This window comes from Protopterus annectens, chromosome 6.part0, assembly GCF_019279795.1.
Source record: "Protopterus annectens isolate FY-2018-M chromosome 6.part0, PAN1.0, whole genome shotgun sequence".
NCBI classification, from domain to species: Eukaryota; Metazoa; Chordata; order Ceratodontiformes; family Protopteridae; genus Protopterus; species Protopterus annectens.
This window is the reverse complement of record NC_056737.1, coordinates 791,653,108-791,666,914: the sequence shown is the minus strand read 5'-3', so window position 1 is coordinate 791,666,914 and position 13,807 is coordinate 791,653,108. Positions and strand designations below refer to the sequence as shown.

The following is a 13,807-nucleotide window of genomic DNA, read 5'->3' as shown; positions in this document are numbered from 1 at the left end:
CACAGACATCTGCAAACTGGGCGCCATAATCAACTCTCCAGCTGACACAAACATCCTTCAAAAAGGTCTCACAGAGACAGATAACTGGTGCCAGCGCCATGGTTTAAAGCTAAATGCCAAAAAATGTATAGTCATACCCTTTGGCAAAAACAATGTGCCCACAAATTACCACATAGGCGGAAACCCATTAAGTACAGAGAAAGTTATTAAGGACCTGGGGACCCAAGTTGATAGCAATCCCTCCTTTGAAAACCACATTGCCAAAGTGGTTAGAAAGACCTTCTACATAGCCCACCTCATCACGAAGGGTTTCACATCTAGATCAAGAGAGGTAATCGTGCCCCTTTACTCATCCCTCATCAGGCCCATCATAGAATACAATGCCCCTTTTGGGATGTACCTTACCCGACACCTGCAGCAATTAGAAAGACCCCAAAAGTATCTAACCAAGAGGATTAAGGGTCTCAAACAGATGCCATATGCTGCTCGGTTAAAAAAACTCCAGCTCTACTCAGTTGCATACCGCCTACTTCGAGGCGATCTATGCCTGACATACAAAGCTATGTCAAATCCAGAATTAATGGAAATGCTCCACCTCAGTAAATCTAAATCCCTTAGAGCCACACGCTCGAGGGACTTGAACCTCAGCACAGAAATAAATAGAACTTGCTGGAGGGACAGGTTCATAACCCAGAGGCTCCCTTCGCTCTGCAATAGAATTCCAGTTCATGTGAGGCAGAGCACCTCACTGAATCTCTTCAAGAAGAATCTCGATAAGTGGATGGGGGATCGTAGGTTTGTCCCGGGGATTACTCCCGTGTCACTATTAGACAGAGGCACAGTAAACTAAACCTTAAAAAGGGCACAGTATACTCAAATCAAGGGGTGGCTTAAGCCATACAGAATCGGGCTAGGCTTATAATTGCCCCAGGGCAGATAGCCTAGTATGAACCTATGAACCTATGAACCTATGAACAAGGCAATAGATAAGGGGAAAATGGTGCATACTACATACCTGGACCTGGTTATGGCATTTGATATACTACCTCACTCGGGCATTATTGACAAACTCACCAAACTGGGCATAAACCCGTACATAACTCACTGGATTGCCAAATGGCTCCCAGACAGGAGCCAGGAAGTCAAGATTGATGTTACCACCTCCACTAAGGGACTGGTCACCAGTGGAGTACCTCAGGGCTCCACACTGGGGCCGCTCCTATTTTGCATCTAATTCTCAGAGGTAAAGACTAATGTTAAGGGCCTCTGGCTGACTAAGTTCACAGATGACTGCAAATCAGGAACTATTATAGACTACCCCATGGCACAAACATCTTACAAGGGGGTTTAACACAGACAAATGACTGGTGCCCAAGACATAGACTAAAATTCAATGCCAGGAAATGCATTATAGTGCCTTTTGGGAAAACTGCCACACAAACTAATTACTCCATTGTTAAGACACCCCTAAAAGTTGATGCCAATAAATTGTGAACAGTCAAACTGATAAATGAAACCAAACTGGATGGAAATTACGATTCCCTCTCGATAGTTGTAACACCAGTACAGCACCAGCACTACGACATAGAACAACACTTATGTTGACCAGATGTAAACTTTTTATTATAAAATACAAATTAAAACCATTCGGTTAAGCGCTTTCATCAATTAAGACTTCCTCAGAACAATACTACTACATTAAAACCTTACTTAAATATATTCTGTTTTAGTCACATGGTAGTTCCATTAATGCCTTAAAGTGCTAGTGCATATCTTGAATGAAATAAAAACATTTTTTCCAATTATACACTACATATTCTTATATTGATTCAGTTCTTTCTACAAATTATGCTACATTTTATATACAATAACATAACTATATATTAAAGACAGGATTAATATACATGCGTTGAACAATCTTTTACTATTAACCTTATGTCTATGTGTTATTATTTTAATTTAATTTATATGGGCTTCTAATATAGGTTTTATGGAAAGATATTCATTTATACCTGGGGGGTCTGAGGCATTTAATTTAATTTGCCAAATAACCTCCTTTTCCCCTACTTTCTTCTTTATATTTCCACCCCTAGGATTGGCTTTAACCAATTCTAATATTCCAAAAAGAAACCCCGTGCATTCAGTATTTTCATTTATGTGTCTCCAAAGGGCATTTCTGTCATCTTTCCTTTGAATACAATAAAGATGCTCGTATATTCTATTTCTAAGGCATCTGGTTGTTTTTCCTACATAAAAGGCAGTGCATTTTGTGCACTTAGCAAGGTAGATCAGATGCCTAGATCTACAATTGCCCTTTTCAAACCATACTTTAGTTCTATTAATATCCATTAGTTCTATACTAGGGACTGTTATAATGTGTTGGCACTGTCTACATGTCCCACATTTGTACGTGCCTTTGGTATTGTAATCTGTAGGTTGTATTTTCCTTTCCAATAATTTCTTCATGTTGTTCCCATTCTTGAATACACATAATGGTTTTTCTCCCATTATTTTTGAAATTTCTCCGTCAATCCTAGTAATGTTCCAATGCTTATCTAATATTTTCCTGATTTCTCCACTATGCTTGCTATATTGTAGTACGCAAGCCCTACTATATTCTTCCCCTGATTTCTTATTGCCTAAACCCCCTTCTATTTCTACTTCCACATTGACATCATTAAATGAAGTATCCCCATTACCTAATAACGGCTTATACTTCCTACCCCATTCTCCCGTGACATACCATATTGCATCTTCCACTAGTGCATGGGGGTATCCTCTATCTAAAAAGTACTCCCCTACTTTTTCTAGTTCTCTTTGTAAGTCCTTCTTGGCTGATGTCATCCTAGCCACTCTTATGCATTGGCCCCTTACCAAATTCCTTTTCTGCACTGAAGGGTGGCTACTTTGATAGTCCAAATAGGAATTGCTGAAAGTCTTTTTCCTGTAGATATTGGATTTGAATCTCCCCTCCTCTAATGTTATCCTTGTATCCAAAAAAGGAATGGAATTTTGATTTTGACTAAAAGTGAATTTTATTTCGTCACTACATCCATTTAAGTAAATCTTAAATTTTTCCTGAGGCATTTATCTTTTCTTTTCAAGTATTCCTAAAGAAGAGGGAATGGAAAGGTTTCAGGACATTGTAAAGAAAAAAAGTAGTTTATCATGGGAAAGAACGTTAATACTTATGGAGTTCATGGATATAGTATTGTCCTACAATTACATTATGTTTGAAGGAAAATACTATAGACAAAAGAAAGGGGTGGCCATGGGGGCAGCATGTGCCCCCATGTTTGCAAACTTGTTTTTGACAAGCTGGGAAGAAGAGTTCATACTGAACTCTGAGTGGTCATCCTTCCTTGGATGTTATTTCCGCTTCCTTGACGATATTTTTATTACTTGGAATGGTAATGAAGCAGACCTGGAAAAATTTAAGATTTACTTAAATGGATGTAGTGACGAAATAAAATTCACTTTTAGTCAAAATCAAAATTCCATTCCTTTTTTGGATACAAGGATAACATTAGAGGAGGGGAGATTCAAATCCAATATCTACAGGAAAAAGACTTTCAGCAATTCCTATTTGGACTATCAAAGTAGCCACCCTTCAGTGCAGAAAAGGAATTTGGTAAGGGGCCAATGCATAAGAGTGGCTAGGATGACATCAGCCAAGAAGGACTTACAAAGAGAACTAGAAAAAGTAGGGGAGTACTTTTTAGATAGAGGATACCCCCATGCACTAGTGGAAGATGCAATATGGTATGTCACGGGAGAATGGGGTAGGAAGTATAAGCCGTTATTAGGTAATGGGGATACTTCATTTAATGATGTCAATGTGGAAGTAGAAATAGAAGGGGGTTTAGGCAATAAGAAATCAGGGGAAGAATATAGTAGGGCTTGCGTACTACAATATAGCAAGCATAGTGGAGAAATCAGGAAAATATTAGATAAGCATTGGAACATTACTAGGATTGACGGAGAAATTTCAAAAATAATGGGAGAAAAACCATTATGTGTATTCAAGAATGGGAACAACATGAAGAAATTATTGGAAAGGAAAATACAACCTACAGATTACAATACCAAAGGCACGTACAAATGTGGGACATGTAGACAGTGCCAACACATTATAACAGTCCCTAGTATAGAACTAATGGATATTAATAGAACTAAAGTATGGTTTGAAAAGGGCAATTGTAGATCTAGGCATCTGATCTACCTTGCTAAGTGCACAAAATGCACTGCCTTTTATGTAGGAAAAACAACCAGATGCCTTAGAAATAGAATATACGAGCATCTTTATGGTATTCAAAGGAAAGATGACAGAAATGCCCTTTGGAGACACATAAATGAAAATACTGAATGCACGGGGTTTCTTTTTGGAATATTAGAATTGGTTAAAGCCAATCCTAGGGGTGGAAATATAAAGAAGAAAGTAGGGGAAAAGGAGGTTATTTGGCAAATTAAATTAAATGCCTCAGACCCCCCAGGTATAAATGAATATCTTTCCATAAAACCTATATTAGAAGCCCATATAAATTAAATTAAAATAATAACACATAGACATAAGGTTAATAGTAAAAGATTGTTCAACGCATGTATATTAATCCTGTCTTTAATATATAGTTATGTTATTGTATATAAAATGTAGCATAATTTGTAGAAAGAACTGAATCAATATAAGGATATGTAGTGTATAATTGGAAAAAATGTTTTTATTTCATTCAAGATATGCACTAGCACTTTAAGGCATTAATGGAACTACCATGTGACTAAAACAGAATATATTTAAGTAAGGTTTTAATGTAGTAGTATTGTTCTGAGGAAGTCTTAATTGATGAAAGCGCTTAACCGAATGGTTTTAATTTGTATTTTATAATAAAAAGTTTACATCTGGTCAACATAAGTGTTGTTCTATGTCGTAGTGCTGGTGCTGTACTGGTGTTACAACTATCGAGAGGGAATCGTAATTTCCATCCAGTTTGGTTTCATTTACCCCTAAAAGTTGACCTAGTAGTCAGGGATCTGGGAACATATGTAGACAATAATTTAGCCTTTGACCAAAATGCTGTAGTAAGCAAATCATTCTGTATAAGCAAGAGCATAGCATCCAAGTCCAAAGAAGTCATAGTGTTACTTTATTTGGTCCTTAATCAGAACCATTATAGAGTACTATGTCCCTTTTGACTTGTGCCTAACCAGATAAATGGAACTGGAACACCCACAAAGGTTCCTTACCAGAAGAATTCGGGGTATAAACACACTGTTCAATATGGATCATCTTAAATCCCTATCGCTATACTCTGTCTCCTACAGGTTACTAAGAGGTGATCTATGTCTGGCATACAGTGCATCCACAGAGCCAGCTCTGATGGAACTTCTGCATATCTGGAAAACAAACAGCATCAGAACCACTAGATCAAAGGATTTCAATTTTGCTTGTGACACAAACAAGACATGATGGCAAAACAGAGAGGTGTCTCAGAGGATCCCCATGCTCTGGAACAGGGTCCCCATCCATGTGAAGTAGAATCCATCCCTAACCCTATTTAAGTGTAAACTTGACCAATGGTCTGATAATTGGAAATTTTCCCCAGATCTGTCTCCTATGTCTCTGATACACAGAGACAGTAACACCCTCCCGCCCACATAACTATAAAAAGATCCTAATATACCCCCTTAATAAATGCCCATGATACATAAGAACACAATTAGGGCAGATTGCACGGCTAAGTTTCTAAAGACACTGGTGGTCACCAGTCTATTATATCTATGTACCTAAATGTCAAATATGAGTCTAAACCACAGATCTACAGAAATCAGGCATAGACTATATGAGGACAGAAATTCTCAGATGACACTACATGGGGGCTGCATCATACTGCTACTGATTCTCATTCCAAGGTTACACAAACCACTAGATGATTACATTTATAAGATTATTTATTACAAGATATTTATTAAAGTATTACTAGATATTGCAGTTTGTCATTCACTCTTTATATAATGCCATGCATCTAGTGTGTTTTCCCCAGGCTGAGACTGAAATAGGTCCAGTGGGATCGGTTCGGTGCTCTTCCCCGGTTAACAAAATCACAGTAAAATGAATAAATAGCAGTATATGTAAACTGCCCAATTTCTTTTTCTTAACATTTTCAATCTGGAATAAAAAAACTCCAACAACCAAGAAACTGATCTACCAGGTAGCCAAAATATACAAATAAAACTTACCCTATTTAACTGAGGGAAAAATAACCACATTTAACAATTGCCAAAGCATTTACAACAGAATGCAAAGTTAGTCAACCAAATACAGCAAAAAAATCCAAGTCTAGGTTAGAGCAGATCAATGATAATATATGCATTTCTCCAAGAGGCATTCCAGTCCATGATTTTTTCGTTAAACTTGGGAGAGAGAGCCTGCATGCATTTAAAACACTTTGCTATATCAGAATGATGCACTGCTTAAAGATCATGTGCACATTACTGAAACAACTAATTCTAAAATAATTTTTTCTGTGCTACAGCTTAGGGCTTATCGTGTTGTTTTATGTTCTGCACACCAAATCCTTTTATATATATATATATATATATATATATATATATATATATATATATATATATATATATACACACACACACACACACACACACACACATATATATTTTATTTTTTTTCTTTGAAATTCCCAGCCTAACGTGTCATCGGTTACTCACCGTGTTTAGGCCACAGCCCATTCCTGTATTCCTGTGAAGGAATTTGTTTCTCACTGTTGACATGACAACACATTGGGATCAGGAAGCATTCAGCTTCCTAGTCAAAGGCAACAAAGAACCAAAAAAAAAAAAATAAAGTGAATACCTAGAAATGTTTTTCTAATTCATCATTTTGAATAACAAAATAATAAAGCAATATGCTAGATCAGGTTCTTTATTAAAACACACACACACTTTCTAGAGTCTCTAAAGTGGTAGCCGAGGTGCTAGAAATTACATATGAATTAATAAAGAACTAGACCTTGAAAGTCCTTTTTTTATGTTTTCCCATTTGTCTGGCATGACTCATTTACCAGAAAATGAAATTGATCTGCAATAGACAATTAAAATAGATGAGACAAAACCGACAGGATCCAGCTGCAGTTTGGAGGTAGTCACACCAACATGCTATTTACTTATTGCTGCTAGCACATTCCAACATGTGTTTCCACATACTCTCAGAAAACTGGATTGCTGGCACAAAGCACAATTGAAAAAAATTTAATATTATGCAGTATCAACAATGCTCTTACTTTGCTGGGCTTTTCAGTGCAACACTGCATAGGGTATATCCAACTTTAAGTCATTCACACAACTAGCATAATGAAGCAAAGGCAGAAAGAAATTCCAGAAGTCTGTGGATTCTCAGACTTCAAACCATCAATAAAAAGAACAAAAAATAAGAAAAACTGATGAACAGTGTGATGGTCCCTACTCCAGACCAGTAATCTAGGAGCTTCAATCCTCACTACTGAGGGACGGCCACTAGGAACAAAAGTGGATACACACAGTATTTTCAGATGCAGCTATCTGCACCAAGCATGATTTCCCTTAGGACTCTCTCTCCAGGCCACAGACAAGACTCCACACTGACCACCTTTGGAGCTCTGTGTCCCTGTTCCAAGTAACTGAGAAACACATGCTTGGATATTTGCTTTTCACTCACACACACACACACACACACACACACACACACACACACACACACACACACACACACACACACCTGGGAAAGGCTGGCACAGATTTGCCAGCTGTGTCCCCTCTGCCCAAACTGTAAGGTAATTATGCTGCCACCAGTCAGCTGCTCTAAAGCTCTTAGAGAGGTACCCAGTTATACTGAGTAAAATAAACACTTATACAAATGGCAGGGTATGAATGATGCAAGGTTTTCAGGAGTGGCCACAGTGTCACTAAAATAAGCATAAGTACTCTCAAGATGTTAAAAGTATTCTCTAAATGACCAGCCACAATGAAAGGTATAGAAATACTTAATAATAAATAATAAAATAGAAAACATGAGAATACTAAATATCTAGTTACAATAAAAGCCAGAGTTTCATTCACAGGAAATATAAAAAAATAACATAGCTGGATAGATTTACACAGATGCAAAAAAACAATACTTAACTAATCTCACTATATTTTCCCGACTGACTAAATAATCAGTGTTCCCTAGTTAAGTTACTTACTACAGCAAGGCAAAATGATGAGAGCTGAGTTGCTTACTACAGCAAGGCAAGATGAGGTCTGTGGTTGTGTGAGATGTCTGTGAGAGATCTTTCATGTCAGGTTTCAAAAAACAAAGTGCTGCTGCGAGAGTTATGTCATCTCTCTCACAAATATCTAAAAAAGGAATTACAGTGCTGGGTATAGAATGACATCACATCTGATCACCTGACTCTGGTACAATACAAACGCAGAGCTTTGATAAGATCTGTTGCAGCATTTAAAAGCTATAAAACAATTTAAAAAAATTCCACCCTTCCAGGGTAGCAATTGGTTCACCCCCAAGGACAATACAGTAAGATTCCTATTCCTGGTTTTCCCAGACATTTTTCTCTCGAGCTGCAATCAGACATGTAAGATAAAATCTTTATGGCCGAAACCAACCCATTTAATTTTCAACCTATTTTTCAAAATTAGCTGGACTAAGATTAACTTCTTCCATTCCAGAATACTCTGTTAAAACATATACATTTAATCCGTTATAATACTGTCTCTGACATGCATATAGATCTCTTTTCTATCCAGCAGGACCCACTGTTGATGCATTTTTAACACAAGCAACTTTACAAATATATTTTAACGCAAGCACCCGTACAAATCAGTGTGATAGTCAAATGACAGAAAACTCTTTACAAAACTCCAGCTAGCTATGCTGGCTATGTTACACATGCACCACCCTACTCTCCTTGGCATACACGGTACTACCTCATTTTATAACATCTTTCCCCCCTTTGAAGACACAAGCTAGTTTTTCAAGTGACCCTGGAAAAACTTTGCTTGAGAGAAATGGGCCTGTCTGGGAACACATTAACCTACATCCTATCTTGAGAGCCCATCTGCAATTGGCATTGCTGACCCCACTACAATGCTGCAATGTCACATCATATGCCTGCAACTCTAGGTCCCACCTTAATAATTTGGAATTTGGCTGGCTGGCATGATGTAGCCATATTAAGGGATTGTGGTTTGTAACCACAGTGAATTTCCTTCCATACAGGTAGTGCTGATGTTTCGGCAGTGCCCATACTATGGCTAGACATTCTTTTTCTACAGTTGCATAACATTCCACCCTGAGTTGGAGTCTACATCTGAGATATACAACTGGGTGCTCGTCTCCCTCTTAGGAAACCTGGCCGAGCACAGCCCCCACCCCATGGTTTAAAGCCTCCACCTACACAACAAATTCTTTCCTGTAATCTGGAGTGGCTAACATAGGGGGTTCTCCCAAAGCCTCTTTAAGCTTTTGGAATGCATGCTCATGGACTGGGGCCCACACTACCTTATCTGGGATGTTTTTCCGCATCAGGTCTGTGAGAGGAACAGCTATTGTACTGTAATTGGGAACAGACATGCTATAGTACTCTGCTGTCCCCAAAAATACCCTCATTGCTTTCTGGTAACAGGGGTAGGCCACACCTGAACAGCTTCCACTTTGGCAGGTTCTGGCCTGATCTTACCACTCCCTACTCTATATCCCAGGTAGGAGACCTCTGCCATACCCACCTGACATCTACTGGGCTTAATGGTCAACCTTGGCAGTCTGCCCAGGACCTCCCTATCATGGTAAGGCTTCATCATGTTAACATGATACAATCTGTACCCTTGCCTGCTGCCTATCAGGTTTACCATGTAATTAACATCACTGCCCTTCCTTACCACTTCAAAGGGTCCCTCCCAGCTGCCTGCACCTTATTGTGTCTGACAGGAATGAGCACCATAACCTGCTGTCCCACAGCATACTCTCGGACTTGAGCATTCCTGTCATACCAGATCTTTTTCTGCTGTTATGCTCCTGCCAGGTTCTCCTAGGCCAATCCCATGAGCTCCCTAAGGTTTAGGACATATGCCACAACAAACTCCTTGGGGGATTCACACACACCCTCCCACTCATCATGAATCACATCTAAAGACCCCTTCACCCTATGCCAATAGAACACCTCAAAGGGTGAAAAACCTGTGGATTCCTAGGGAACCTCTCTCTAAACAAACAGCAGATGGGGCAAATATTTGTCCCACTCTCTATTCAACTGGTCTGCAAATGCCCGCAGCACTGTCTTTAGTGTAGAGTTTAACCTCTCCACAAAAGCATTAGTCTGGGGTTGGTAGGGAGTGTTCTTTAGGTGCTTCATTCCACAGTGCTTCTACAGACAAGCCAGCAGTTCTGACATGGAATCTGCACCTCTTTCAGTCAGTATTTCTCTTGGGAAATCTACCCTGCTGAAAATCTCTAATAAAGCATTTGCCACCTTCTCCGCTTCGATGGAAGACAGAGCCACCGCCTCAAGGTATCTAGAAGCATAATCTACTACCACCAGGATAAACTTCTCCCCTGTGGAACTTGGGATACTCAGAAGCCTCACAATATCCATATAGCTACCCTTTGAAATGGCTCTTCAATCAGAGGCAGAGGCATAAAAGGAGCTTTGACCGTGTCTCCTGCCTTGCCTACCTTTTGGCCTGCTCACAAGTCTTGTAGTACCCTGTTACATCCATTGCAATCTCAGGCCAATACAAGTTCTGCATAATAAGTCTCTTGGTATGCTTTTTGCCCATATGACTTACAAAGGGAATATCATGCGCTATGGCTAGAAGTGCCAGATGGTAGACTCTGGGCACTACCAATTGTTTTATTACCTCACCTTCTAGCCCTTCCTCAGGGGTCCACTCTCTATATAGTAACCCTTTGTTCCAGTATACAGACTCTCCTTTTCCTTGAGAATCAGGTGCCTCATTAGCTACCTCCCTCGAGACTCACAACGTAGGGTACAAACGTTTAGCCTGCCTCAGCTCTACCTTTGTGACCCTTCCCAGCTCCCTTTCCAAAGGAAGCCTGGTATCTTCTGACAGTGGTGCCTCAATGTCAGCCTGGGTACTACCACTCACCTCTGTCCTTGCAGTCACCCTGTCCATGGGAACATCAGTACCTACCAGCAGCTGTGACTCACTCTCAGGCTCACTACTACAGGGTAGCTCCTTCCCTGATCACCAGCCCCAGCTTCAGGTGTGTGGTCTGACTGGGTCTCATTCTCTATCAAGACATATGCAGAGATATCCTCAAACACACCTAACCTGCTTGCATCCTTTTCCACCTTCCAAGTCAAGGTGAACCCTGGCCAAGGGTATTTAGAATGGCGTCCCTTCTAAAGCTCTGACTGAAGTGGACTGCCCAAGCCAGTACTGCTTCGCTTTAATGATGAGTGTTGAGTTGCTTACAGCAAGACAAGATGATGTGTGTGGCTGTGTGAGATATCTGTGAGAGATCTTTCCTGTCAGGTTCTGAAAAACAAAGTGCTGCTGTGAGAGTTCCATCATCTCTCTCATTAATATCTAAAAAAATCATTTCAGTGCTGGATATAGAATGACATCACATCTGGTCACCTGACTCTGGTACAATACACACCCAGAGCTTTGCTGAGATCTGTTGCAACTATAAAGCAATTTCAAAAACTTCCAAGGTAGTAATTAGTTCACCCCTAAGAACAATACAATAAGATTCCTAGTCCTAGTTTTCCCAGACATTTTTGTCTCTGGGGGCAATCAGACATGTAAGATAAAATCTTTATGACCTAAATCAACCCATTTAATTTTCAACCTATTTTTCAAAATTAGCTGGATTGAGATTAACCTCTTCCCTGCCAGAATTTTCTGTTAAAACATATACAGTTCATCTGTTATAATAATACTGTCTCTGGCATACATGTATATCTTTTTTTCTGTCCAGCAGGACCCACTGTTGAGTCATTTTTAATGCAAGCAAATTTACAAATACATTTTAACACAAGCATCTGTACAAATCAGTGTGATAGACAAATGATATAAAATTATTTACAAAACTCCAGCTAGCTATGCTGGCATATGTTACACATGCACTGGCCTATTCTCTCTGGCACAGATGGCACTAGCTCATATCATCACAAACAGTTAAAAAAACATAAGTACAATGTTAAAAACTATCAAACTATCTGTTCAGAATGCTACTGCAAGCAATAGGTAGAAAGAAAAATACTGGACATAATCTTTAAACTGCATCTAGCTCATATCATATTTCATCTGAACCAGAAACTATTCTGTGAGCTGAGTTGCTTAGGATATTGTTACTGCTGCCTCACTGTGTAGTTTGCTTTTGAATCATGAATGTTATGTGACTTGTTCCTAAAATACATAAAAATAAATAATTTATAAGGTGGTGCTGCGGTAGCGTTGTCGCCTCACAGTTAGACGTTGCCCGTTCGATTCTCAGATAGAGCGTCTTCTGTGTGGCGACATGCATGAATGGGTGTTCCTTCGTTGTAGGTTGTGCATTAGGCCCGGCAAGCCAGCATATAAAACTCTACTGCCAATCATTAGCGGACCAGAGTTCCGCTGTGGCGACCCCTAAAAGCCGAAAGACACAAAATATAAAGCAAAGTACTTAACTCAGAGCTGCAGCAGAAAGGAACATGTGTGAGGAGGTTCAGGTAGACTGCTAATACTAGCTCAACAAGTTGCTTGCTCTCTCTTCTGAAAATATATGAATTTTAGAGACCAGATGACAGCTTACAGTCAATGAATAATAGCTATTGTTAAAGTCAGACTTTTTAGTGCATACTAATTAAAGTTCTCTTTTGCTGTTAACTCTTAAAATCAGCAGTACTAATGTTTTAAAATTGTCTCTGATTTGGGACCTCTGTCATTATTTTTGGCTCCGTTTCTGATTCTGGATTAAAGAAATTGAGAGCCATCATTTAGAAGCATAGTTCAGGCAATGTGAAAAGACTGGCAGAATAAAAAAACAAAGCAGCCAATTATGCACAAGGCCTATAAGGTTCCAAATATAATGATAAACCTGAAGTAATTTAAAAAGCAAACCATCTAAGTTTGCAGCCCAAAGGAACAAGTATCTGTCTCTCACGGGACCAGTAAAATATATTAAATTTCCAAAGCAGTCACTTTATTACTAGTATTTTTTCTAAATGTAGATAAAATGAAACCAAAGAAAAAATATATATACATACCTTTAAAGAATAGATCCTGTTTCCTGAAAGGTTCAGTCTTTCTAGTTTTGCATTAGGATCTAAACAGTCTCCTAAAGCAAAATAAAAGTTAACAAAAGTAAACTGCTAAACAGAGAAAACATGTTCTGTGCAGTGACAGCAATTCTAATTCATACAGCATTTTTATCATGAAAGTATGTAGTCAACACAGAGTGGCTTCATCATAGCAAGTGACAAATACAAGGGAGTACTACTCACCAGTAATAATTTTTCAGTGATAATGGTCTTCCACATAATGAAAGTACCACACAGTCCACTGGACTCCGAAACAACTTATATTTGGGGCAAGAGACTCATTGCACTGAAATAAGCAGTGTTTATAAAATAGGAGCCACTTGTGACTTTTGGCCCCATGTCTAAGTTTTTTGGAATGGGGGGCAGTATTACATGACAAAGTACTCCAATGAAGCTAACAGTGCAGAATGTAAGCACATGTCTCAGGTGCCCCATTATTCAGTAGAACATTCTAAACTAGACAGCAAGTACCCTATCTGTACTATTTTTCC

General features: G+C 39.0%; 1 protein-coding gene across 1 annotated transcript in view; it reads right to left on the bottom strand.

Annotated features, from left to right (window-relative positions):
* The window catches only part of LRRC9 (leucine rich repeat containing 9), a 3,097,114-nt gene that overhangs the window by 2,322,768 nt on the left and 760,539 nt on the right, over positions 1 to 13,807 (bottom strand). Inside the window, exon 6 of the mRNA XM_044073581.1 lies at positions 13,263 to 13,333. Coding sequence (XP_043929516.1) covers positions 13,263 to 13,333 — 71 coding nt within the window. The remainder of the gene's footprint in view (positions 1 to 13,262; positions 13,334 to 13,807) is intronic.